At 42.0% G+C, this 27,556-nt stretch overlaps 1 protein-coding gene across 1 annotated transcript in view; it reads left to right on the plus strand.

Moving 5' to 3' along the window:
• Nucleotides 1-284: 284 nt before the first annotated feature.
• The window catches only part of LRRC1 (leucine rich repeat containing 1), a 128,914-nt gene continuing 101,642 nt past the window's right edge, over nt 285-27,556 (plus strand). The window contains exon 1 of the mRNA XM_007972221.3: nt 285-696. Coding sequence (XP_007970412.1) covers nt 538-696 — 159 coding nt within the window. The 5' untranslated portion in view covers nt 285-537. The remainder of the gene's footprint in view (nt 697-27,556) is intronic.

Below are 27,556 nucleotides of genomic sequence, written 5' to 3' on the forward strand. Positions count from 1 at the left end.
CAAAGTTGTTCTGCTCTGCTCAGGCCGCCTCTGCTCCGCCTCATCTTTGCCCCAAGTCCTTTCACAGTCTGCCTTCCTCAAAGGGCCCAACGCGCCCCCGTCCTAGCTGGAGTAAGCGGACCTGCAGCACCAGGCCCGCAGGTCTGTGGACCCTCTCCGATCCAGGTCGCCGGGAAAACCCGGAGCGGAGCATCTCTCGGGCCGGGGAACGCCCTCGGCGCGCACCCAGTGGTGCGCATGCTCAGTCCGCGCAGCTGCCGCGAGTAGGAAGCTCCGCGCGGCGGCGGGGGCGGCGACTGGAGGGTGGGAGGGGAGGCACCGGCTGGCGGGCGGGGGTGCAGGGACGGGGCAGGGGCTCCCGCCCGAGGTTCCTTGAAGCGCTTCCGACCGCGAAGCCGGGCGCGAGAAGCGAGCGAGCCCGAGAGCCAACAACGAGCGCGGAGAGGGCAGCGGGCTGAGCGGAGCCGCCGGGCAGAGCGGGCTCAGAGCCCGGGTCTCCGCCGCTCGGGACCCGGCTCGGCGGCGGCGGGGGCGGCGATGTTCCACTGCATCCCCCTGTGGCGGTGCAACCGTCATGTGGAGAGCATCGACAAGCGCCACTGCTCGCTGGTCTATGTCCCCGAGGAGATCTACCGCTATGCCCGGAGCCTGGAGGAGCTGCTGCTGGACGCCAACCAGCTCCGCGAGCTGCCCGAGGTAAGGGTCCGGCCTCACCTGCGCGCTCTGCTCTCGTCTGTTGTCCCTTCCGCTCTCTTGTCCCCTCTTCCACCTCCGGGTCCGGCGTGAAGGAACCGTCCCTCTTTTATGCATTCACCTGCTTCTTTCTCCCCGTGTCTCTTTACTTCCATCCTTTCCCAGTAAAAGTTCCTTTTCATTTTATTCAAAGTGACCGAATATTTTCCGCGTAGTCACTGGGGCTCGTGCTATTGGAGAAACGTTCTGGACTGTTAAGTAACTTAGATCCATGTCTAGGTACTGACACCTGGCACTTGTGCCCGGGCAGGTGAGAAGCCGGGTGATTCGGGCTGTTTCCATTTGGAAGCTACAGGGCACAGCCTCCCGCCCCCCTCCACTCCCCGGGGTCGTTCCCCCACTAAGGGCGGGGCGCGCCTCTCCTTTGGTCGAGGCTTGTCCCAGAGGACCTTGTGACCTGGGCAGCGCTCAAGCGGGCCGCACTATCTCGGCATCTTGGGAGGAATGTGCTCCGTGCTTTATCGCGGGTGGGCTTGGCCGGCTGGCCTGCAGTGGCTACAGGGGTGGACGCAGGATGGGGGCAGGGGAGAGCTGGGCCTGGAGCGCTGGGGGCAGGTGCCCAGATGCCGGCCGCCCGGGCCCTGCCTGCGTGGACCTGTTGCGTGGTGGGAGCTGCGGTGAACGTCAGCAGAGGCTCTGCCCGCGGGCCAGCCTTGCAGCCTCCTTTCCCGGAGCGGCCACAGTCGTCCTGCCGACTTTCTGTCGTTGCAGTGATGTGTTATCTCTTCAAAGTTGTTTATGTAAATTGATCACTCCACTGCTGCCGAGCTTGTCAAGTGACATGTGCTGATGGTGCTTTGACCGAGAGTAGGGGGACAGCGAACTTCCTTCGAGCTTGTCTCGGGAACTTAGCTAGAGTAACCCTTCAGGGGGAAGGTGTCTCAAACCCAGGTGTGTGCAGGAAGTCAGTGTGCAATAATCCAAAGGTGTGCAGGAAGTAGGGAGACTGCTGGGAGTCGGGGATCGGACCTGTGTAAGGGCTGAGCGTTGGAACGCAAACATCTTGCTTGTCCTTTAGTTAACACAAGCCAAATCATTGCCACAGAAACACTAGTCAAGTGTTCTGGCTTGTTAGAATGACCTGATGCGTTCTCCAGCGCTGATGGAGCATTTAAACAATCAGAACTGTGTGTTTTTCTCAATATTTTAAGTGGTGGTGTTCTTCTTGGATTAACTTTCCTGGGTTCCTGTGGAATGGATTGGATGTTTACTCTGTGTAATCATAGAGATTATCCTCACTAGGACCTTTGCAAAGCCCCCCAGGCTTTATTTAGCTTAGAAGCAGCAAAGCCATCAGGTTCCCTCAGGCTTTTATTATTCTGCAGGCATTTTCAAACACGTGATTTTTTTCTGGCCTTTCACATCATTAAAGATTTCACTTACCAGTCGTCAGCTCACTCACTGCTTTAAGTTGTGTAGTTTTAGGCAGTGATATCACCAGGAATATAGAATATGTAATTTAATACTTTTCAGAGGCTTCAGAATGACATTATTAAAGATGGAGTGAAAAGTTATTCACTAGAAATGATTCATTACTCTTTGTGGTATTTGTTTGTTTGTTTTCTTTTGTAGAACTGGAAGATTTCCTTTGACTGGATTGGCTTTTCACTCCCTTCTGCAGGGTTTGTGGGTTTTCCTGTAATGTTGGGGAATTCAGCTTGGCATGGGAAATTACATAATTTCCCATGCCAAGCCAAAATGTCAGGTTTTTCTGTGATCCTAAATGGAAACTTGTCAGAAGCTCAAAATATAGTCTGATGGCACTCTGTAAATATGGTAAATAAACAAGCTTTTCAAAGGTTAGAGGTGATCTTGCTAATGGATTATTATTGCTCTAACAACTCTTAAATTAGTATTAAAGTTTTTAGGTTGTGTGAATTCTGCTACTCCCTGACTTACTGTGTGTTTTGGTGCCTGGGTGTGTGCATGCCAGGCATGAGAACCACCTTGAAAACATAGATATCTGTTCCATCCCTTCCATTTTTGTCTTGGGCTATCTGTTGTCTCACCTTTGAGATCTGTATAACTTATTACCACTGCTCTCTGCTGCTCCTGCTCCAAACCCCTATCTCCTTACCTGCCACATCACAAGCGGATCTCTTGTTGACAAGCCTCAAAGGTCCTTATTTTGGTGGCCATACCAGCTGTATGTTCTCTTCTCCATAATTTGTTTGGAAGCACAGCTTAAGGGGAAGCCCGTATCCCTTACCAGGGCAGCAAAGATATGCAGTCTCTCCAGGCTTCAGTGTTATAACAGCCACCTTCTTTCCACTGAAAGGCCTGCAACCTCTGGTTTGCGCCAGTATCTTCATTTTACAAATTCAGATTCAGGATTGAGGTGACTTTCTGAGGGCTATCCAGTGAGTTAGATGCAGTTGCTGGTGGGTGCTGTTCATCCAGATGTCAAATACAATTACTTTGGACACCTAGCAGTAATCTTCTATCCCGCTTCTCACACCCATCAAACCTTTATTTAGTCTCTTCTATTTTACTCATGTCATTATAACTTGGCCTTAGCCGAGCATTTATTGAGATTCCATTATTTGCAAGTTATTGGGAATATAGAGATTAAAGGAGGCATGATTCACAGCTTTGTGAGGAAGCAGATGATTTTAATCCAGATGTGGTTAGTGTGGGGTGGAAAGGACACCACAGTTAAACTGCTCCTAAGCTATGGACTTGATGGTTACTTCGCTAATGTTTTAAGCCTTTGCATCAGATCCCTCATCTTCAGTTTGGTTCCAGTTGGGTGATAGTCTCACTATTCTTTATGCATCCACCGACTCCTCACCCACTACCCCCAGTTTGATCCTTTATGGCTCTGTGCTAACCAAGACAGTCTCGCTGTAACCTTCTTGAGATGTCTGTGTTTTTGCTTACCTATGTTTATTATTTGTTTGTTTGTTTATTTATTTATTTTTGAGACGGAGTCTCACTCTTGTCACCTGGGCTGGAGTGCAGTGGTGCGATCTCCACTCACCGCAAGCTCTGCCTTCCGGGTTCATGCCATTCTCCTGCCTCAGCCTCCCAAGTAGCTGGGACTACAGGTGCCCGCCACCACACCTGGCTAATTTTTTAGTATTTTTAGTAGAGACAGGGTTTCACCGTGTTAGCCAGGATGGTCTTGATCTCCTGACCTCGGGATCTGCCCACCTCGGCCTCCCAAAGTGCTGGGATTACAGGTGTGAGCCCCCGCACCCGGCCTTACCTTTGTTGAGCACAGAATCTCACCCTGTGGCACCCGATAGGTCTTGCTCAAAAAACAGTTATTTATCTGTTGAATGAATGTTGCCGAATCTTACAAAAATCTTCCTCCCTCTGCTTCTTTCTCTTTCCTTAAGCATATCACTGCTCTAACATCAATCCTTTTCTAATATAGTCAGAATATGCAAATTGGAAGCAACTTCAGAAGAAAAGGTCATTCATAGGATGACACTGTTTTGTCTTACTTGCCCTACAGGAACCTTGGCTTCCCCTCTGTACTTCCTCAGCCTTTCACATGCCATTGGTTTTCTCCTCAGTGTGCACCAATTCTCAGATACCTTCAAATGCACGTGTTTTCCTGTAATCTCCAGCACCAATATAGCACTTCATGTAGTAGTAGGCAGCACGTATCTTAAATGAATATACTAAAGGCTCCATAGCTTTAAAAAATTGAATTTCACCTTGCCACAGAGTTCAGTTGATCTTTTGTTGATTGCCAAATGGCATTATCTCAAATACCTGCCCCCTACATCATTCTTTCTCATATTCTGCTTTTTTTTTCCTGTCCTTTAGAGCACATATCATTACCTAACTCTAGACCATATACTTGCTTTCTTGTTCTTTGTCTCTCTCCCTAACTAAAACATAAGCTCCATGAGTGCAGAGGTATTCACGACTGGACCTAGGACAGTATTTAGTACATAGTGGGCACAAAGATGCATCGATGGGTCCTAACGTGGGTAGGTGGGCCCTGTTTCTTAGCCATTGTAATTCACCTTCATATGGTCAGACTTTTCTACACCAATCTAGTGACACTATTGTTGACACAAAGTCTTCTTTCAGAATCCAGTGTCCTTGTCTTGCCAGTCTTTGTTTTCCATCTGTTCTGTACTGGACACCTTTGATTGCCTTATCTTCGAAAGAATCTTCATGCACTGTAAACATATTTTCTATGAATATGACTTCAAGTTTAGTATCTCCAGCTGTGATCTGTTAAGGGAATATCCATCTCCACTTGTGGTAAGTCCCTTTTGCCTTAAACCAACCATGTTTTAATTTAGGTCTCATTTTCCAAACTGACTGCTTTTCCCAGAAGTTCCATTTCTAGGGGGCAGGGCACCTATTCTTTCCATCTCAAAGGTCCAGAGACTTACCTCTGATCCTTTCTTCTCTGATTTTTGTTGCCAAGTCCTGCCATTTCTTTTTTCACAATGCCACCTTTTCTCTCTCAGTCCCTCACTCCTATCAGGTTGGCTTCATCTGGATTTATATTGTCCATTGCTGGTTGTCTTCTGCCAAAGTTCTTTAGGGCTTGTCTTGAAAGGGCAGAGAGCAGAGGTGCTGGATTCAGAGAGTTCAAAATGCTGCCCCAACACTTGGAGACTCTGTTCAAGCCTCTGTTTCCTTAGGTGCTCCCTACTGTATAGGGTTATAGAGTTATTAAAGAATATGTGTAAAGCACTGAAAGTGTCAGCACAGAGTTAGATCTCAGATGTCTAACATCTTTCTGGATACTGTGGCAAGATCCATTTATTTAAAAATAAAGTTTCTCTTTTTCTTTTTTCTTTTTTTCTTTTTTTTGAGACAAAGTCTCTATGTCACCCAGGCTTGAGTGCAGTGGCACGATCTCAGCTCACTGCAACCTCTGCCTCCTGGGTTCAAGCAATTCTCCTGCCTCAGCCTCTCGAGTAACTGGGATTACAGGCGCACGCCACCACACCCAGCTAATTTTTATATTTTTAGTAGAGATGGGGTTTCACCGTGTTGGGAAGACTGGTCTTGAACTCCTGACCTCAAGTGATCTGCCTGTCTCCGTCTCCTAAGGTTCTGGGGTTACAGGTGTGAGTCACCATGCCTGGCCAAAATAATGTTTCTTAAACTGGAGTTTGAAGACGTTTTCCTGGCAGTTATTTTTTAAAACCAGAATTTCATTTTTAATATTCTTTTCAATAATACTTTTCTTTTTTCTTTTTTTTAGACAGAATCTCACTCTGTCGCCCAGGCTGGAGTGTAGTGACACAGTCTTGTCACTACAACCTCTGCCTCCTTGGATCAAGCCATTCTCCTGTCTCAGCCCCCTGAGTAGCTGGGATTACAGGCGTGTGCTCCCACACCTGGCTAATTTTTGTGTTTTTAGTAGAGATGGGGTTTCACTATGTTCACTGGTCTCAAACTCCTGACCTCAAATTATCTGCCTGCCTCAGCCTCCCAAAGTGCTGGGATTACAGGTGTGAGCCACTGTGCCTGGCCAATAATACATTTTTTAAAAAATCACAGATTCTGTGACATCTTGATGACCTTATAAATGAGCAGTGCCAAAAGACTTTATTGGCTGTGTTTGAGCCTTCCTTTAATTGTCTCTAGCTAATGGGGGAAGAAGAGATGTGAACTTATTGCAGAAATGATTTGTTGGTGTCAGAAGATGGCTGGAAGTTGTATGAACAAAGGTTTCATATCAATTTGTTAGAAGTGTTGGGTAGCTGAAGGGGTCACAGCGCACATTGGTTTCAGTAAGTAGAATGTGAATGCAGGCTATCTGCTCCATGCCGCTGTTGTATTTAATACATTGCAAGCAGCCATACAGTGTCTGCAAAATTGCATCATTGTTATCTGTCATGTTAAATTAATGTTGAGCTTTCTTTTATGTGTTTTTACCCAGATTTAAAAATTATTTACCTTATAGTTGTATGAGAACTAAAGCATAGAGAAGACATAACCTAGTTTTATGTTTGGACATACTTCAATAACATTATAATAAATGTAATTTAAGTGAATGCTTAGGGGAAAGGGGATCCAAAGGAATATTTCCCCTTTATAGTACTGATCTATACATTTCTCAAGTTAGGGAAACAATTCTCATTTCTCAGATACCCTGTTACCATCACACAATTTGGCATTTAATTGTTTTCTTTGTTAGTCCCCTACCCCCCACCCCATACCTCTCCTCACCTCTCATACTTAAAAGTGAGAAAACTGAGACCTAGAGAAGTTGTCATTTGTCTGGGGTTAGTGAAGATTAGAGTCTCTGGTTAAGAAATGTTTAGTGAGTATCTGTGACATATTAGTAATAATTATAATGGGTTAGTGGAGATTAGAGTCTCTTCAATTAAGAAACATTTAGTGAGTTTCTGTGATGTATTAATAATAATTATAATTGTCACTGCTTATTGAGGTTTAACTGAGTTTTAAGCATTGTATTAAGTGCTCTACAAAAATAATTTCTCTAAAATGGAATAACAGTCCACTGTAGCCGTTACGATTTCAGCTTGGCAAATGCAGAAACTGAATCATAAAAACCTTATTTAAAAGGCTTAAGAGCCTTGGTTAAGGTTAGTTCTGGAGCAAGCATGAAACTCCTGCAACATGTACTGCCTTTACTGGTATGTACCTTTACTGGTATGCTGCACTGCCCGCCTGGGAGCAAGGTGGCATGGTGGTGTGAAGAGCCTCTGCAGAATGCCATGACAGATAATGAGATGAACTGTGCCTGTAGGCAGAGGAGCGTCAGGGAAGGTGTCTAAGCAGAGGTGAAGTATGGAAAGATCTTTGTTTTTAGAAAGATCATTCTGGGGCAGAGGAGAGAATAGAGTCCGGGAGAGCAGGCAGGGGCCGGTTGCAGTGGTTTAGGCCGGAGGAAAAGATAGGGTACTGGTGGGATGCTCTGGGAGATGGCATCATTAAAGTTTTTGCTGCTAGGAGCCTCTCCCTTCCGGTCTGGCGCTCTTTCTACTATGCCGCCTTGTGTTGTGCTTTATAAATTTGTGGGACGCCAAATACAAAGCATTGTCCTCCTTTCCGTGGACATATTTTCCTTGATTGTGGGGTACCCTTGTGTTCAACTTGTAAGATGCTCACTAAAACCTGGCAAGTTTTGTAGTAGGCATTGGCTTGGGAGGAAGATGGACAGCCAGATGTGTTATGGATGGGAAGAGTTTGCTTATTTTTGGTTTTGTTTAGATGAATGTGATCATTAAATTTATAAAAATGTACCAGCAGTGACCCTGGTAACCCTGTGGGTTCTAATTTTCTGAGTAATATGAATGTATATTTATGTTTGTTCTATACTATGAATTTTAGTTTCATCGTCCTGTGCTGAAGTAGAGGATGCTTTCAAAGACAAATACTTGGAGAATATTTATTATTCTAGAGTAACTTGAAACTCATTGCTTGTATATCTTTTTAAAAAGTAGCTGAAGTCTTTGAGAAAAACCAACCATTTGGTTAATGAAACTTTATGAGAGTTGACAAAGATTGAGTCATGCTTTTAGTATGGTAAAACAGCAAAATGAGCCTGCTTCCACAATCCCAGTTCCCTTTTCCTGGGGCTCCCAGCGGAAAGGGAGCACTTCGACTCCACATCACAGGCTTCCAGTGAATTTCCCCTGTTGCCAGAATTTTGCATCTTTTGTACTGTAACAAACAGGTACTTGGGATTTCTTTAAAATGGACCCTTTACCACAGACTTGAGATTTTAGGGGTGAGCCACTGTTGAGATTTACACAAGAGTGTCAGAAATAGCAGTGTAAACATTTCTTTGCGATGATGACAGATCCCAAACATGGTCTTGCTATGCCATGGAATGAGGTGTTGCGTTCTTTTTGGGTGAGGATCCAGTGAGTGCTGCAGGCTTTTCACTGTGCTCACTGAAGTCTAGGGCAGGTTCACCTATTTTAGGACTCTACTCAGAATGCAGAGCTGGAAGTGTTTGCCCTCTGCTTCATAAGATAGTTATGAGGGGTGATGAGACCATGGGCCAGATCTTCATAAATGCATAGGAGAAACTTCTGGATGTCCATTAACTTTCTCTTGGGTATGATTTAGTGGACAGGAATAGTAATTTACTATTGCATGTGGTATTTTAGAACATCTAGTAGGGTGTGTGTGTGTGTGTGTGTGTGTGTGTGTGTAGTGTAAAATAGTTTGGACTCCTAAAATAAGATGTAATATTTAAAATTTTTCCCTCCTCATTATTTTGATCTAGACTATAATGTTTAGATTTCAGGGAAGTTGACTCAGTTGGAAGAAATTTGGTGTTTTTGTTTCTAAAAACCCCAAGGAATGGATTTGCCATGTGGTGAGTGGAAGGTGGTGTTACACCTAATTACAGCATGTTCCAGACTGACTCCTTGATTGTGTGGCTGAATGGAGAGGACTCTGTCCATCTGGCCACCATGGGCACCTTTCTTTCCACAATCTACCCCCACTTCTTGGGAAGAGATAATCAGGAGGCTGTCTACTGGCTTGTGGTGAGAACCAGGTGCCTGAGTCAAACGAGCTATTGTGAGGGCCAGAAAGTGGCTTCAAACCTCTCAGGATGTAACATGGACTCTGACTGCTTGACTTGATCTGGAAGATGCTGAATAAATGCCTTTGAGGCTCATGTTGTTAGTGCAGATGACCTTGACTATGGTGTTGTCTTGTGTTTATCTTATTATGAGAGTAGTATGTGTTGGATGATTAAAATAATTCAAAGAACAAAAAGAAGAGTCACTTGATTTCCTTGAAATGATATCATCCATTAACAATTTGATTTTATTAAAATTTTTTATTTTATTTTTAATTGACAAATAATTGTATACATGTATATGGTGTAACATAATGTTTTGATACATGTATACATTGTGGAGTGATCAAATCAATCTACTTAACATACCCATCACCTCACATATTTATTATTTGTGGTGAAGACATTTAAAATTCCCTTTGTTTTTAGGATGTATTCTTATGGATTGTTTTCTTCTTCATACATCACCATGTATTTGTTGTTATTAAAACAAAAATAGGACTCCCACTATATAAATTGTTTTGCTGCTTGTTCTTTTTATTTAACGCCTTATCTTGGACATTTTTCATACATATATATATATATATATATATAGAAGTATTACTGCATTATTGCGAGTGCTATAGTATTCCATTGTATTGGATATAGCACTGTTATTTATTTTTTAACCCTTCTCCTATTACTGGATATTTAAATAGTTCCTAATTCTTTGCAATGGTGAGCTGTGCTGGATTTAAAGTTCTTATATGTATTACTTTGTATACCTGTGCAAATGTTTCTTTAAAATACATTTCAAGAAGCATAATTGCTGGATCAATGGATATGTACTTTACAAAATATTACTAGATTTTCATTTTTTTAGTCAGAGTTGGATGGAGGCCTAGAGATTATACAAATCTAACCTGTCATTTTGCATCTAAAAAGCTAAAGTATAGAGAGGTAAAATGATGTATTAAAGGAGAATAAAGATATGGGCTACACATTCCTGATTCTTGACACCGAAGTCCTGTGATCCTTGTGAGATCTTGAAAAATAGCCCTAGAGGCTGTCTTTTTTTCTTCTTCTTCTTCTTTTTTTTTAATCTCTGGGCCCATTGTTCTTGACTGCAATTCTTTTCCATAGGTCTAGAAAAGGCCTTAGGTAGGCTTTAGTCAGTTGAGCAGGTATTTGTGCCAGATCTTTGGAAGACTAACATCTAATACTTGCCACATGAATGTGCATGCCAAGAGTTGCTGTGGGCCCTTGTCAGAAGCTTGTTGCATATGAGGTGTAGGAAAGCAGGACTCCGGCTTTCACTGCTGCTGGGCTTAGACAGGCTGGGAAGGGAGGAGGGCATTGCAGACAGGGAGCTTTTGTAAGGTGATATATGCTGTGTTTGGAGCATAGATTCTTACTGTGGGTTGACTTTGTTCTCTTTCTGGAGCGAGAGGGCAGGGTGGTGTGCAGGATGTTTGGGGACACAAAACTTGGTCATTAACTTGTGATGACTGCATGGATCAGCACCCCCACCTCAGTGTCTTCTACTAAAGTCTCCATTCAGGCCAGATCTTCTTACTTGAAGATGAAATATGCATAGTTGTTAGGAGATTGTCCTCTTCATGGTGACCCCTTGGATAGGTAACTTGTCTCTCATTGTACTTCAGTTTACTCATCTGTAGAAAGAAGGTAATAATAGTCCCTACCTTATGAAGTTGTATGAAAATTAAATGTGCTACTCTGTAGATAGTGCTGAGAACACTATCTGGGAGATAGAAAGTACCCAGTACAGTTTGATGATTGTTAGCAATGCTGACTTTTGTGGTAGAAGCCCACATCCCTTCATTTGTCCTTCCTTCAAATCCTGTCTCAATACTTGGTCAGAGTGATCTTTCTAAGACACAAATGCGACAGTGATTGCCTGCAATGGTGGCTTCCCCGCACCTGCAGGGTACAGTCTGGCGGCATTCTGCACTCCGCCTACTCCTGCCATCTTCCCTCCCCTCAGCGTTGTGTTTCAGCCCCAGTTAGCTGCCCTTAGTTACTGACGTATTGTTTCATGTTCTTAGTCTTCATTTTTTGTCGTTCTGCCTATGGTGAAGTACTCTTCTCACTTCTTTGCCTGTCTCACTGCTCCTCATCCGACTGGACAGAGCTTTGGAGCTAACGTTCCTCCAGGAAGCCCTCCCATCTCCTCTGTGGTCTCTGGAGACACTTCTGACTTTATTGTTGCATCTTTGTAATTATCTCTGTCCCTCATCAAAGCAAGTTTCTTAAAGCAACCTATCTTTTCTTTGCATTCCTGCTGCTTAATAGGGTGGTTGGTGCAGAGCAGGCATTGAATACATATTTGAAGGGCATCTTGGGGGAAGTTTTCAGCCCTTTTGAGGAGCGAATTTAGTAATGGCTTTGAACCAGACTTGTGAAGGAGAGCTTGAACATGACACCAAGAAGAGCCGGGCTGTCTGTAGTCCTTGTGTGTATGGGTGGCACCATGATGGAGCAGAAACAGCACTGGCCTGGGTATCAGCCCTGGTTTCTTGTCCTGGTCCTGTCCAACACTAGCATTGTGACCTTGGGCGAATCATGTACTCTCTTGAGCCTCAGTTTCCTTACCTGAGTGGTGTCAACAAAGTCCCTCTGTGTGTTGACCCTCTCTGATGCTAATTTTATGACTTGAGGTCCCAGAGTGAACCTTTGACGAGTGGTGCTGCAGTTGTACACATACTCTGTGAGGTTGCTTCATGAGGTTTAGTAGAACCACAAAGCTAGGCTTAATCATTATAATCAAGGATTTGATAATAAGGAAAAGCTGTTCCAAACACTTACCCTCCTGTGGTCAGTTGTTGATTCCCAGAACCAATTAAGGAAAAAAGATCAGCAGATTTTCTTTGGTTAAAACACTCACACTCCCTCACCCCCAGCAACCTTTGAACACTGAAGTTTTTCTCTTTTGTCAGTTGCATTTTCCCAGCTTTTTGAAATGAGACAAAATGGGTGAATTTGGCTGGGATCTTTTTTGTGTCCTTATTAAATGAACTCAAGCAATTCAGAGGGGGTTGTTTGAAACTTCTCTTTGTGTTGATTTGAGTACCTGAGAGATTGTATTTTGGGAAACTTAGTTTGGGGATTGACCATTATAAACATCTAGGGGTCAGTATCAGATTAAAGTGGCTTTGCAAGGAGTAAGTTAGGATCAAAGGCTACAGCTCTCCAGTCTCCTCCTGAATAGCTGACTTCTCTGATGGGATGTTGGTGTCAGGCTTCAGAGACATCTTGATTCAGGAATGGGGACTAGGGATGGGTCTCTGCTGGATCCTGACAGTTTCTCCCTGCTTCCCTCATTCACTCCACATACTGTTGAGCGCTGGCTGTGCTTCAGGCATTGTTCTATCTAGAAAGGCAAATAAATCTCTGTCCTTATGGAGCTTCCATTCTAGGTAAGGATAGAAAACAGATAAGAAAATATGAATTTCAGATAGTTACAAAAGCTGTAAAGAAAACAAAACAGAGAAGCCGGGCGCAGTGGCTCACTCCTGTAATCCCAGCACTTTGGGAGGCTGAGGCGGGCGGATCACCTGAGGTTGGGAGTTCGGGACCAGCCTGACCAACATGGAGAAAACTCGTCTCTACTAAAAATACAAAATTAGCCAGGCGTGGTGGCGCATGACTGTAATCCCAGCTACTCGGGAGGCTGAGGCAGGAGAATCACTTGAACCTGGGAGATGGAGGTTGCCGTGAGCCGAGATCACGCCATTGTACTCCAGCCTGGGCAACAAGAGTGAAACTCCGTGTCTAAACAAACAAACAAAAAACCAAAAAAATAAAAATAAAAACCCCAAAAAACAAGGAAGTGCTGTAGAGAGTGATGCAAATGGAGATTTCTATTTAAGGCCTCTCCAAGGAAGTGACATTTGCACCAGTGGAGTGGAGCAGCCATGTAAATATGGCAGAGCTTCCTACAAAGGTTTGCACATGAGCTTGGTGAGTTTATGGGCAGAAAGAAGGCTAGTGCGCTGGAGCCCTTGGCATGAGCAGTCGGAAATCCAGGTGAGGATATTGGCAAGGCATGGAGGGCCTGGCGAAGAGATTGGATGGATTTTCATCAGTGAAATGTGGCAGATCATAAGCCTATAAGATACCTGATTTATGTTAGAGAGTTCACTCTGCCTGCTGATTAGAGATAGGAAGAGAAGAAGCAGGGAGACTGGGAGAGGGGGCTTTTATTGAGAGGTTCTAGTGAAGTACTGCTGGTGACTTTGACTGTAGTGGTAGCAGTAAATACTGAGATAGCTTGGGGGTAAAGTGGACAGTACCTGCAGGATGTAGATTTTTGGTTTTATTGATGGGGAGTGGGCAGCAGAATTATTTATTGATTTAGGGAGCACTGGAAAAGGGAACTGCTGTATAGGAACTGTAAAGTACTTGGGTCATGGCAGAAGTTTTTATGAGACCTAGAATTTAGGAGAGGAAACCTGCGTAATTGATAATTATAATAATGATAGCATTTTATGAGCAGTGTGCCTCAGTCTGCTCTAAGCACTTCCCGTGATTAACTCATTTAATCCTTACAACCATAGCTATATTTCACATAAACTGGTTTATTTTACAGATAAGGATACTGGGACACGGAGAGGGTAAATAACTTGCCAAGGCCACGCGGCTGCTAAGTATCAGAGTAGCAGAGCTGTGATTTGAAGTGATGCAGTCTAGCTCCAGAGCCAGTGTTCCTTATCACTGGACCTTCCTGCCTCAAGGTCAGACATGGGGAGACAGTGTTGTCTGCACCAAAAGCCACCTGATGAACCATAAGTTGCATCTGTTCTGTGAAGGGGAACAGAGAGACACTTGTGACTCCTGCCTGAGTGACAGAATGAGACCCTCTCTCAAAAACAAATAAATAAAAAGAAAAGAAAAAGAGCACTGAGCCTAAATATCCTTTAAAGAAAGGGGTCACTAAATATTAATGAGCTCATTCAAGCGTAATCTTTCAAAGATTAGTGATACCCATTCTTTGGTGCTGGATTTCTTACGTTCGGGACGTAACTCACAGCTGAATCCTTATATACATACTTGAAGTCAAAGCACATCCGTCTCGGAAAACAATAGGAAGCTCACTGAACAGAAGTGAGCATTTGTTTTCTCATAGCAACTCCCATGGTAAGTCTGCTCATAATTATTCAGCTGTTATATACTATTTTTTCCTGTTCTCAAAGCATATCAAGTGATTAGCTTATGAGGAAATCATTAGTCTTGACTGTAAAGGTCAGTATTTTAAAGAGGCTCTAATGTGCTTTCTGGAACTATACATATTTCCGTTACAAATGGATGCTAATAAAAATTAAGGGAAAACAAGCATTTTACAATAGATCCATCTTATCTAATAACATATTACACTTATTCTCATACCTTGATTTTTGATAACTTCATTGCAAAATGGCAGGAGGAGGAAGGGGCCAGTGTTATTTATGCCCCACACCACAGGTAACTACAGTGATTCACTGAAATTGCATGGGGACAGGAGCAAAGCAAATCAGGTCTCTGCTCTTCAACCCAGTCACCATCCCTCTTTGGTAACTTACTGTTTAAAAGGAAATTTTGTGTTTTTGGTAAGGTAGAAGGTGGTTTTGGTAAGGTAAATATAGCAGAAGACTTGTGATGTGTACTTTATTTAGTTTTTAAAAAGTTTATATATTCTAAAATGTTTATTTCAATTTTCAGATATAGGTACAAGGTAAATCTGGTCCAAGAGAAGCATCAGGTAACTTCTGTGGTTTCAATTCACTGGTAGTTTCCCCTTAGTGGAGGGTTCAGCCCTAGGGAGACAGAGAAATGTATGTGGAATACTGTGGACTGCAAATAACAAAAATCTCAGCCTAAAATGCCTTTAATGAAACAGGTATTTAGTTATCTCACACATCAGGAAGCCTGAAGGTAGGAGCAGTGGTGGGTGCTTATATGACTTCCCCATGACTTAGTCCCGTGCTGGTACCCTTAGCAGAGAGGAAAGGGATAGATAGAGTCACAGGCCAGCCCTGGCCACCAGCAAGGCTGACAATGATAGTGTCTGGTTTTTAAATTTTATTTTAAATTTCTCCTCTGTAGCGGGAAGCAGGTGGGCAAGGAATAGTTGGAACAAGAGGTTGGAAACGGGTGTGGGGTGGGCACTCTGCAGTGTCTGCTGCAAGAAGGAAGGCAGGAAGGAAGGCAGGCAGATGGTGAGAGCTTGCCTGGTTCTTGCAGACACCCTTCTTTCCCATCAGGGAGTAGTAGATAAATGTTATGTCTCTCGTTTAACCCTATGTCTTCTGCCAAAAGCATAAGGGCCATCTGCTCAGGAAAGATCTCTAGCAGGAATGATTTCTGTTTCAAAGTATTCTTAAAAAAGCTTTTACATGTAGACATTTTCCCTAGATTTTATTCTCACTACTTGTGTGAGAAATTTTGAGAGAACAAAAGCATACATAAATAGGGTATAATAAAAAGTAAAGTGATCAATACACTTAGTTTCTAACTTGTTAATTTTCTGTCACTCAGTGATAGGACTAGCTCTCCCAGCCTCTGTGCCTTTCTCGGTGCTGTCCACTCTGCTCAGAATGCTATTCTCCAACGTCAGTGCTGCCTTCTCTGTGCAACCCTCCCAGGTCTCCCAATCTGTCAGTGTCTCTCTGCTCCCCCAGCCTTCGAGGTTGACTTTTCTAATGAGATTCATCAGGACAGGACTTAGCTGTGTATCTGTTTGTTTTCTGTCAGCTTATCGTCAGGGACTTACTTACATGTTTCTACCTCAGGCATTGGGAAATTCAGTGCCTTAATCACAGAAATGCTCCAAAAGCGTATTTTTTTCATTAAAAAACAGATTTTGTGTGGAGTAGTTTAGATACGTAACTCCTCAGATATTTCCACATTCTCATTGTGTCTAACCGCTCTGTTTTAGTGCCTTGGCATAATGAGTTATTCTGAGGGCTCGGTGATGACAGGAGCACAGCTTTAGTTTCTGTTTGAGACAGGCGTCTGTCTCGGGAGGAACTCTGCAGGCCACAGACCACAGCTCTGGCCCCAGCTAGGCGTGTTCACATTTGTTTGCTATCCACCTGAGAGGCAGGTGACAGTGCTGGCTGAGTCAGCACGTCCTGCTGGCAGAGGGTCAACAGTAGCACAGAAAGATAATATGTCATTAGTCATGTTGACAGAAGGACGTTTCTTCTCCCACTTGTCTATTAGTTGAGGTGTTAATGAGGAGTAAAATGACCAAAAGGCAGGGAGCTTTCTCTCAAAAGAGACGGCCTGAGCTGCTCACACACAGCACACAAGAGTTGACTACAACCTCAGTTGTAACTTTTAAAATACCAATAGCAGCTCTTTATTAGCTGCATACGGTATTCCAGATGTACAACTAGGCACTTAAACAGATTTTGTCCTGCCCTCCCATCAGCTTTATGTGTGAGGTTTTTTTAAAGTCACACTTTACATATGGGAAAACTGAGGCTGAGCACTTTGCCTGGGGACACTCAGCTAGGAAAAACCTGGGCTGGGGTTAAGCCCAGGTCTGCTAGGCAGAGGCTTTTACATGTGAAGTACTAATCTGACAGGCCCTGTTGATTGGGTGGCACCCTTGAAATCCTCATGCAGTGAATGCATATTGATGGCCTGCTGTGTGCCTTAGGCACTGGGGATGCAAAAGTGAATGCACAGTCCCTGCCTTGACACCTGAGCAGATCAGATCTTGGTGAGCCTGTGTTGTGAAGCTAATAGCAAAGTCTTCTTGGAGATAGAGGGCATTGCATACGCAGACAGGGGCACCCCAGAGCCAAGTGTTGTTGGAAGCATGGGGTTTAAGAAAATGGTGTCAAGAGATAAGGCCCCATAATGGACAGCCTTGAATGCTAGGTTAAGGAGTTTGGCTTCTATTTTGTAGATAGAGGAGTGTCTTGTTAGACGTAATTTAGAGAGCTCAGCCTAATGGCAGCTTTTGGATGGATTTGAAGGGAACAAGACTGGAGGAGATAGGGTTAATATTTAGAAAGCAAACCAAGGCAGAATTTAGTGACTGACTGGATTTGAAGCTGAGAGTACCGTGGTTGGGGGAGTGAAGGATAACAGTTGGATTATTGGTTTGAGTGACTGGGTACCACCATCGGAATTTGAAGAAAGAGGGGAAGGGTGCTTGTTGATAAATAAAAGATCAAACCTGGTGGCTTTAGTTTTCTCAGTTCAGGATGAGATAGGACACTCTGCTAGGTGAGGGAGGTGAGGTAGAGCATGGGGTGCCTTGGAGGTGGTGGAGGGGAAGGAATGGGAGGGGGAGCTAATGGGCATTGCTGAGGTTGGCATGAAATTTTGGTGGTGCCAGGCTTCTCTTTTTTTTGTCCTTTACAGTGCTCAGCTTTATAGGCTTAGGATAGAGAAAGGTGGATTGTGGGTGCTGGTTGTACCTATGGAATAGGGAGTGGCTGGATGAGAGTGGGATGGGGCCACTGAGGATGCGGATGGTAAAGTACTTGGGATGCTACACAGAGAGAGAAGGGAGTTCCAGAAGGAATGGATGGGCAGAGAGAAAAATGGAACAGCAGCATAGTGGATTGGGGCTATGGGAGAGGTCATGGCCAGATTGGGATACTGGAGTTGAAGATTCATAAGAGGAAGCAGCTGTGGGTGAGGCCATATTCTAGGGTGTGACTCAGGAGTGGACCATGCGGATTGGAGGGGTGTGGTGGTCATTGCCCTTAAGGAAGCCCAGGAGTTGCTATGCTTGCTTGCTGGGTGAATCAGCTCCATGAGGGACCAAAAAATCAAATACCTGTGGCAGGGCCAAGTCGGCAAATTGTAGGATAGGGCGGGCTGGTTATAGACAAACCTGTGCAAACCGAAGAGTGCATGCCCCCTCTGCAGAGGACAGCTGCCCCTGTCCAACTCTACCAGGTAGGAGGTGGGCCTGCTGTTACTGCCTGGCTCAGTGGTTTTTTTTTCTTTTTTTTCTGGAAATCAGTTTTTATGTGCAGTTTCCTGATTTTTAAGTGTTCAGTAATTAAAAATGGGCAATTATTCAACAATTGGAAAAATGCACTGTGAGCTCTAGGAATCAGGTATACAGGTTGGGTTTGACTCTGTGGGCTGCCTGTTTGCACTCTCTGATCTTTGGACACCTCAACAGGTCATAGGACTGTGGCAGGGAGTAGAGTGGGGGGGTGATTTTGAATTGGATTCTATAGTCTTGAAACACCTTACCTTTCTGGTCATCTCATCTGGCTTGGAGGTTTTAAAGATAAGGAACTAAGTAAGTAGCTAAATTAGTTTTTCAGTAGCAGCTAATAGGTGATGATAGTAATCTGAAGCCTGTGGCTCAAAGGAACTGCAGATTGTGTCGGAAATTTTGCTAGCTCCTTCTGAAACCCTTGCATCCTTGCTCCTTTCCTCTATACAGAGTGTCCTTTGGCTCTCATGGTTTGTTTCTTGATTCGTACTTCCTCTTTTGCTTATTCACAGCATTTTCTTCCCTACTCCCTTTTCTCTTCATTGCTCATTTACTTCTCTAACTCCAACTCGTCTTTTATAGGATTCAGCTCAATTTAGATGGCTAAAGTAATGTGTAGGTCAAATAATTGTTGTATTGATTTGTTTAGTAAAATCTTGTTTTCTTAGTTTTTAAACTCAGTGAATTAATTGTATTATTGTTAGATGGTAGTGAAACTTTTAAAAAAATTAGCAGATTAAAAGGTGCTTACACATACAAATGCATATTTTACCCTTAAATTAATCACTCTGTGGGTTTTACTCAAATTTCAAAACACCATTGAACCTCTTTGGGAATTATCCTCATGGCAGCTACACATATCTGTCCATTATTGGTGTTTGCAAATCTTTGTTTCTTTGAAGGTATTTACATTTGATGGTCGAGGCAGACCAAGAACTGAGTCTAAACAATAAGAGAAGTGACTATGAAGTACTAACACAGTGTCTATTGTTCTGCTCAGCAGTGAGTCCCCAGGGTTGGTCCAAACAAGAAGGTGCACAGATGTTTGCAGAGTGAAGCCTGGTCAGAGTATGTGCTACCAGCATAGCTTTGAAAACCTTGCTTCCAGACATGCTATATTTATTAAGCTAACATTAAATTTTCTTATTTTCAGATATTTTAGTTAGACCTTTGGTTAGTGTTTTGGAGATATATATGCAATTTTGATTGGCCTTTGAAATACTAAAATAGACTTTGAAACCTGCATTACTGTCTTTCTGGGCCTGTTGAGCTCTGGATATTGTAGAAGAGGAAATATTAGGGTATGGACTTCCCTAAGTGATGATTTTTAAGAATGATGGGCATGTGGCTGTGTAGCGGCAGCATTAGTGTTGAACAACACGCATGCAAACCAGGCTTACCGCCGAGCCTCTTGTGTATAAGGAACCAGTCTGTCTTTCTCTGGCTGGTCACTTGTTATGGGGAGCACAGCAGTAGTTTGGACTTGATTCTTTATGAGAAGCACGTGGGGAGTTCTTTTTAAAAATATGGATTCTAGAGCCTTATCTCCAGTAATTTCACCCATTATGTTGGGGTGGGGTAGGGGTCGTGTGTGGGACCAGGAGTCTGTAGTTTTAGCTAGTGCCCCAGGTGACTGACGCTCATGGTCCTGGGGCCGCACTATGAGAAAGAGTGGGGTACTGGGCTTTGGGGTTGAATGGACCTAGGTTCATGTCTTATCTCTATCCTCTAATGGTTATATGATCAAGCAAAGCTACTTATCATCTTCGAGCCTCATTTTTCTCACCTTTAAGTGACAATGATGGTTCCATCAAGCACAGCATATAGCTCCAGGTCATGAGTTTTTCTTGGGCCCCCTCCTGGAGCATTATTTTAGATTTTCTTTTCTCTTGTTCTCTTTTCTCCTCCACTCTAGGGCCTTTTTCTCCACCTACTCGCGTATGCACACACAGTGAGCGTGTCCTGAGGAGCTAGTACCCAAAGCCTGCCTCAGGTCCAGTTCTCTCCTCTTAGGTTATTGAAACATGGTGACGGTTGTTTATAATTTTGTCCTGCCAAGACCCAGAAACTCTCCAGACTGTAAATTTGGTCTGTGCATGTTGAGTCTGTAGGGAATTAAGGGCATTTGTTTTCAGGGGACAAACTTAAGCAAGTTCTCTCTCCTCCTGTGTTCACTTGTTGAAGATAAGAGTTCACTGTACACAGATCGTCATCCCTGTGAAACTTTTTGTTTTGGCCAATGTGATCTTGATCTTCCTGGAAGATAGGCAGGCCAGTTTTTAAAAATGTTTTATTTTTGTTTGTTTTTAATGCTAGCACTGAAAAATAATACTTTGGTCTTGGCCCATACTGCTGTCAAAACAAAATACTTCCTGTATCCAGGATATAAGTAGGTTTAACAAGTACCCAAGCATGTTGCTGCTTTTAGTTTTCATCTCTCCTTTGTAACTCTTGAAGTGGAATAACTCTGCATTCTTTTCTTGCTAATCACTTAACTTTTAATTGAAAGTTTTGCTTTTATAACGTGAGCTCTTTTGGCAAATGCATGAAGGTGTGTCTAATGTAATTCCAGTTTCAGAGGCACTTTTTAAAAAAGTAAAAGAGGCTTTAATCTTCAATGCTTTTGACACTGGGCTATTTATTAGGTATTTTTAGTTTATAAATTACAGTGAGTGTGGTACCAAAAGGCACATTTTTTTTTTCTGTTTGGTGTATTTCCTGATTCTTGGCTTGGTAATTATATTCAGGATAATTTAGTCTTGGACTATAAAATAGATGTTGGGTCTATATTCTCTACCTACTATATATTAAAAATTCCAAGTTCATTACATGACAGAATATATAGGTATATTTTAGTATTAGAATTGAAGCCCTTGGTATCTCTGTCAAAAGCTTCTTGAATCTCATATAAAAGAAACATGTAGGAAAGAGAAATCATTGGGATGGAAATGCTAAGTGCCGAGTGACTGTAGAAATCAGTAACAAGCTTTTTTATGTTGCTTTAGAGTTACTCAAATCAAAACAGAGCAATATTTGTAGTTGTGGCCTTTAAACGTAGCTTTCTTACAGTCAGAATATATAAATCATAGGTTAAAGTTTCTTATTCAAGATGTTATATATTTTCTAGGATACTTTGTAAACTGAATATTTCTTTCAAAATAACCCCATGGAGGGCTAGAGGGAAGGATAAAAAATCTGCATAACACCTCTTCTTTCCTTGTATTTCTGATTCCTCTGCAACTTGTGAAGACTTTCATATATGCCGAACAATCTGAAAGTCGGAACCTCTGCTAAAAATCCAGCTCTCTTCCCCTTTTAAAACATTTCAACACGTTGGCTTCACTTAAGACAAAGAAGATAGCCAGAATTTTAATTAGTGGTTCAATTTGTGAGCTGAAAACGTTCATTTCAGCTGATATTTTTGAAAGAGATTTTTGACCCCCAATTATGGACATGATATTGACGCCCTTTTAAGAAACTTTGACAAATACAGAAATGTTTAAAGACATAGAAGAAAAAGTCACTCACAATCCCCACCTAAGATTACAGCCCCTAATTTCAATCCGAGATACTGGTTGTCTGATGACCCACTTGCATACCACCTAGCTGGCTCCCTCATGAGCCCTGGGGCATCCTTCACCCAAGCATCGTAGCTGCCGTCTGGCACTGTGCATATCTGGCATGCATGTCTTTTTCTCTATGGGAATCTGAGCTTGAGGGAAGGGACTGTCTTCATTTTTTTCTTATTTTAAAAAAATTATATATTGACAGATTATAGTTGTATATATTTGTGGGGTACAAAGTGATGTTATGATTTTTTAATACAATGTGAAATGATTAAATCAAGCTAATTAACATATCGCCTCAAATTTTTCACATTTTTGTGATGAGAACGTTTGAAATGTTCTATCTTAGTGGTATTAAAATGTACAGTACTCAGTTATTAGCTCTATTCACCATGCTGTGCAACTGACCTAAATAAATCAAACTTATTTCACCTAACTTAAACTTTGTACCCTTAAGAATGAATGGGGATTATCTTTGTACCCGCTTAAGAATGGAGATTATCGTTTCCCCATTCTCCTCACCTCCAGCCTCTGGTAACCACTATTTTACCCTCTGCTTCTATGAACTGAATTGTTTTAGGTTCCACATGCTATAGGCATAATGGGTTAAGACATATGGTACTTGTCTTTCTGTGTTTTGTTTATTTTACTTAGCATACATAGTGTTCTCCTTGCTGCAGATTGCCTTAGTTTTTGTATCCCTAGAATCTAGGGTAATGTAGGTACTAAAAAAATGATTAAGCTACATCCTATGCATTTTAAGTTCATATCATTTAATTGCATAAGGCCAATGCCATGTGTGCTGTATGATCAACACTTTTTTTGAAATGTCTACAAATATTTTAAAGAGCATTTTATATTTTGCATGTGTAATGTGTAACATATGGACATGGTAAGACATGAATACAGCACAAAAGATGCACATACAATGAAAAGTGGGTTTTCTTTACATCCCTTTCCCAAGTCTGTGCTTCCTTTCTAAGAAGAAGGCCACTCTTTTATTGCCTTTGCATCTTTCCAGAGATGATCTGTATTAATGCTTATATACACACGGGCTGTCTTCTAAAAAAATCTGCCTTTGGGATGTAGGGCAATGGTAGACATGCGAATGATATGACTCTTTTGGAAGTCATTCTGGCCTTATCTATTAAAATTAAAAATCAAGCCTAATAATTCCAGTTCTGGCATTCTGTTTTATAAATAGAAATACCAGTGTATCAAGATAGAAACGGAAGGATTTTTGTATCAATAGTGCCTTTTTTTGTGTGTGTGGTGGCAAAAAAGAAAGGAAAAAGAAAAAGGAAATACAGTAAATGCCTGTCAATGAAATTGTTGAATAAATTGTGGTTCACACATACCATGGCTATGGTGCAGTCCTTACAGAATTAAATAAAGTTTTATTATTTGTCACAGAGGAACTTTCTTGGTACATTTTTATATAAGAAAAGAAAGGCAGATAAGATTCCTTGAGATTCTGTTTTTACAAAACAATGCTAAATTCTGTATGTGACTGGATGTTTATGTATGATGGTATGAGCATGGAGAAAGATAACAGGGGAAAGGAGTTAAGTAAAAAATGCATTCTAAATTAAAATTCTAAAAAATGTGCCCTTGAATCTTTTCCAGAATAGGCATCAAGGTAGTTGAAGTGATTTGCCAAATCTACTTCCTTTTACTTCTAGGAAATGGTTGTGGATACTTAACCTCATTTAATTTCATTTCATAAACGCTTTTATCTTTTGGGGTGTGAATTACTCAAGGCAGAGCATAGGAACTCATGTAGAGCAGCTAAATGCTTTGATACAATGAACGCACCTTGGGTTTCAAGTTGTCAGGGAGGCACTGACCCTCATAAGAGTACAGGACTGGGGGGGTCACAGCACAGTTAACTGCACTGCAGGCTGAGAGACTGGAGAGGTGGTAGCACTGACCCATGTGGGGGTGATCAGAGCCTAAGTTAAAGCTCTATGGGATCGGAAACTATAAATGCCAAGAGCTGTGGAAGAGAGAGAGGCAATTAAGGGTCAGATGATAACTTGAGTGTCTTGTCAGAAAGGTGAATTAAGTGGCAGAATGATGCAATGATGAAGGGAGGCATTTTGGAGAAAAGAAGTTCGGATATCTTTTCTGGGTTTACATCCTAACACAGCCCTTTGTTGCCCATCACATTTATCTTATGATCCTTATGATGTATGCTTCTGGCAGGTAGAATAGGGAGGAGGAGAAAATAAATGTTGTTTAAGGGGCTTGATAAGCAGTTGAAGAAGACATTATGTTCCTACCCTCTTTTCACAGAAGTGCCTAAATACTTACTAAGTGAATACATACTAAGCTCACGGGAAACACCTAAATTTCTGTTAGCAGAAACTTAAATTATTTAGTCTTGGATTGAGGAGGTACTTTGTCTGCTTGGACATCTGTAAAGGAGGAGAAAACCTCTACTTTGTGGACCACAGGATTGTAAAGTCAATTGGAAAGGAAAAGAGCACATAGAAGACTGTATATGTATTTGAAGGATGTATGCCGCCATCCTGTCCACCCATAAATTCACCCTTCTCTATTCTATATAAACTTATCTTCAGTTAAAGATTTTTTCTAGTTCATTTATTTTGTCTGATTATGCTACTACAGAGATACCACATTTCACTAAAGTCCTTAAAATGTGCTACCTCAAATGAGATTTATTAGCAAGGGCAGAGAACTGTCACTCCCCTCATCCTGGGCTTAATACTTCTATGAATGCGGTTCTAGAGCATGTGAATACGTATGTGTAATTATTGGATTCATATTGAGTTTCTAGTTCAGTTAGTATGTATAACTCTTGGATTCACTTTGACTTTCTAGTTAAATCCATCCCAGCATGTTCATGCATGCTGCCTTTGGGCCAGATCTCCATGATTCTGTACAGAACGTTAGGTTTTTTGGATTTAAATGCAAGATTTCACATTTCTCAGATCTAAATTTAATTTCATTAGATTGGCACATTACCTTCATTGCAACTGCCTTTCAAGAGATCTTTTTCCACTTGATTTTCATACAACTTACTGGCTAGTTTCAGGAACCCTGAAAATGAAATAAACATGTCATCCAATGGAAAGAAATAAGAGCTGGAGACTGAATTCAGACTTCTGCCATTTGCTAGCTGTATACTCTTCAGCAAGTTAACTTCTTTGAGCTTCCATCCCCATATGCTTTCCTAGCTATGAAGTGGAAAAAAAATATCTCTATTTCACAGGCTTGTTAAAAGGGTAAGGTAAGTCAGTGTGTGTACAGCATCTAGTATGGAGGTTTGCACATGGTAGGCACAGTGCTGGTCAATATCAGTAACTCAAATTCACAAGTTAAACTATGGAACAGTGTGAAGCCCTGAACCATACTCTCCAACAAGCAGATCATCAGGTCATGAGCCCACTAATCAGCATTCTGTGAATCGACTTTGATTGTTCAACAAGTTTTGAACCTCTCCGCCCCCATTTTATCCTTCAGCCCATGTTTCTCCATTGTGTTCAGGATACTGTAAGAGGGTTATCAGGTTATCACCTACCTTAGTGAATTCCAGATGTTCTGTTTAAGGACATAGGAAATTATTTGTGATGTAATATATGTAATAAGATATTGAAGTCTGTTAGAAAAATGGGAACATTTTTCTTTCTTTAGTTTACTGGTATTTGAAGTATTTGAAGTGTACATGTAGTAAAATTAAAACTTGGTAAATCTTTTTAAAAAGTGAAGCAGATATGACTAGGGGAAAAAAGAACAGGGCCACACACTAGAATGTCAATACTTACTATGGGGACAATATGGGCTACTACTGTAGTTCTCCACAGTGCCAGCGACACAGGAGGATCTCAAGAACCTGTTGACTTATTTCTTCTCTGTTCAGGTACCACAGCTTGTTCTCTCTTTATTATTCCAGAGAGCACTTATGAATATGTCACTTACACCATGCTTTCTTTGAAAAATTGAAAGCAAAAAATTATTTCTTTCCTTTCCTTTATGCCTATTGTAATATGCAGGGTTTATTGTTCAGCTTTCACTGCAGAAAAGCATTTGTGCTAATGCTTACATGATTTGAATGCTTTGTGGGTTCTCATGTGTCCACCTTGGATCTGGAGCAACTTGCCTTGCTAGCATCTGCTTTCTCTCTAAGGACAGAGCTGTGTATGACTTTTCTGGGCCCTAGCATAGGCACTTTGCCTTTATGGTCTCCTTTCTCCATTAAAAAAATTTATAGGTTATATTTTATTACTGCACTAGTCAAATATTCTTTTTACATATTATTATATTTATTTTTCTTTTGATTTCAAAAGAAATGAAAACATTTTTTGAAGACCCTGAAAAGTATCATGGGCCCTCAGCACTGTGCCTTCTCTGCCTAATGGCTAAGTCACCTGGCTCAGGGACTCAGGAGTGCCTGTCACGGAGGGCCTCCTCTGCACACTGAGACGTGCATGATTTATGATGGCAGTGCTCTATTTTTATCCTCATTTGCTCTTAGAATATTGGATGATCATGATTATTATCTGAGAAGTAATCACTTGCATTTCTCCTCTTAATACATTTTCTCTTGTCCTCTTCCCAGATTATTGTTCTCTGGTAGCCTTCCTCAGATTCTTAGAACTTCTGCACTATGAAAGATGGCTTTAAGGGAATTTTTTTTCGGCAACTGCTTTGTACCGTTTACAGATGCAACATTGTGAGACTGACTTTGGAAAGGACCTGAAGGTTAATGCTTTGCCTTCTAATGCTAGTAATGCTAGGTTTTTTTTTTTCCTTTTCTTTTTGTTTATTTCTTTTTTTTTTTTTTTTAGTGTGGTGAGGTTGTTATGTTCTTTTGATTTTTGAATGGGATCAGTCAAAAGCATTTAGGCATTGTCCGTGGTGATTTTGAAGTAAAACTTGTTAAAGAAAATATAATTACTGTACTTGTCACGTGCTGACAGACAGTTTCTCTTTGTTGTTACCCTAGCTGTGTATTTCTAGGTCCTGTAAGAATAGCTCCTCCAGTGTTAAAGTGTCTGGTGGCTAGAAGGGAGTACAGATCCTTGACAAGAAGAACATAGCAATCGAGGGAGGAAAATTGCAGAGGAGTTGGGGAGGATACAGCAATAGCAAAAGCTCAGATGCCAGAAAGAGACCAAGGAACATGGTTTATACTTGCTTCTTTAGTGTTTAAACAGATGGGCAACTCTGAAATAAAGGTCCACATGAAGCCAGAGAAAGTAAATTTTAATGAAATACAGCCTTGGAAGGGAGGAGGTCAGGGAGAAGCAATACAAGGTTTATTCCATCAACGTTGCTATAGCCTAACCCAGGAGGATAGCTTTAGCATTTTGAGAGCCAGGAAAGTTGTTGGCATTTCCATTGTCTTCATAAGTTGTTGGCATTTCCATTGTCTTCATAAATAAGTGACTTGAAGCAGTGAAAGCATGTCTTACTAAAGGTTGTTGGGGAGGGTCAATTTTCCAGTGCTCATATAGTTGCTGGGCTTTAGGCCAGGCCCCAATAAATGTGTGGACAGTGAAGTGGTTGGTTCACGTTTTGACTGTGGTTCACGCAGGATTACCAGACAAATGGCCGCCTCATCTGTCACTGGCAAAAAATTGAAATCTCACTGACTGTAACTAAATTCTCTCTCACTCAATTGTTTCCCGCTCTTGGTCCTGTTGGAATATGCTCCTTCATAATGTGGGGGAAGAACGGCTACATAAAGAATTCAGTCTCTGTGACTGTTTACAGACATTTAACCCCGATGTATATTCTTGGGAGATGTAGGCATATTCCCATGAGTGAGGAAGG

The sequence above is a fragment of the Chlorocebus sabaeus genome, chromosome 17 (assembly GCF_047675955.1).
Source record: "Chlorocebus sabaeus isolate Y175 chromosome 17, mChlSab1.0.hap1, whole genome shotgun sequence".
Taxonomy (NCBI): Eukaryota; Metazoa; Chordata; class Mammalia; order Primates; family Cercopithecidae; genus Chlorocebus; species Chlorocebus sabaeus.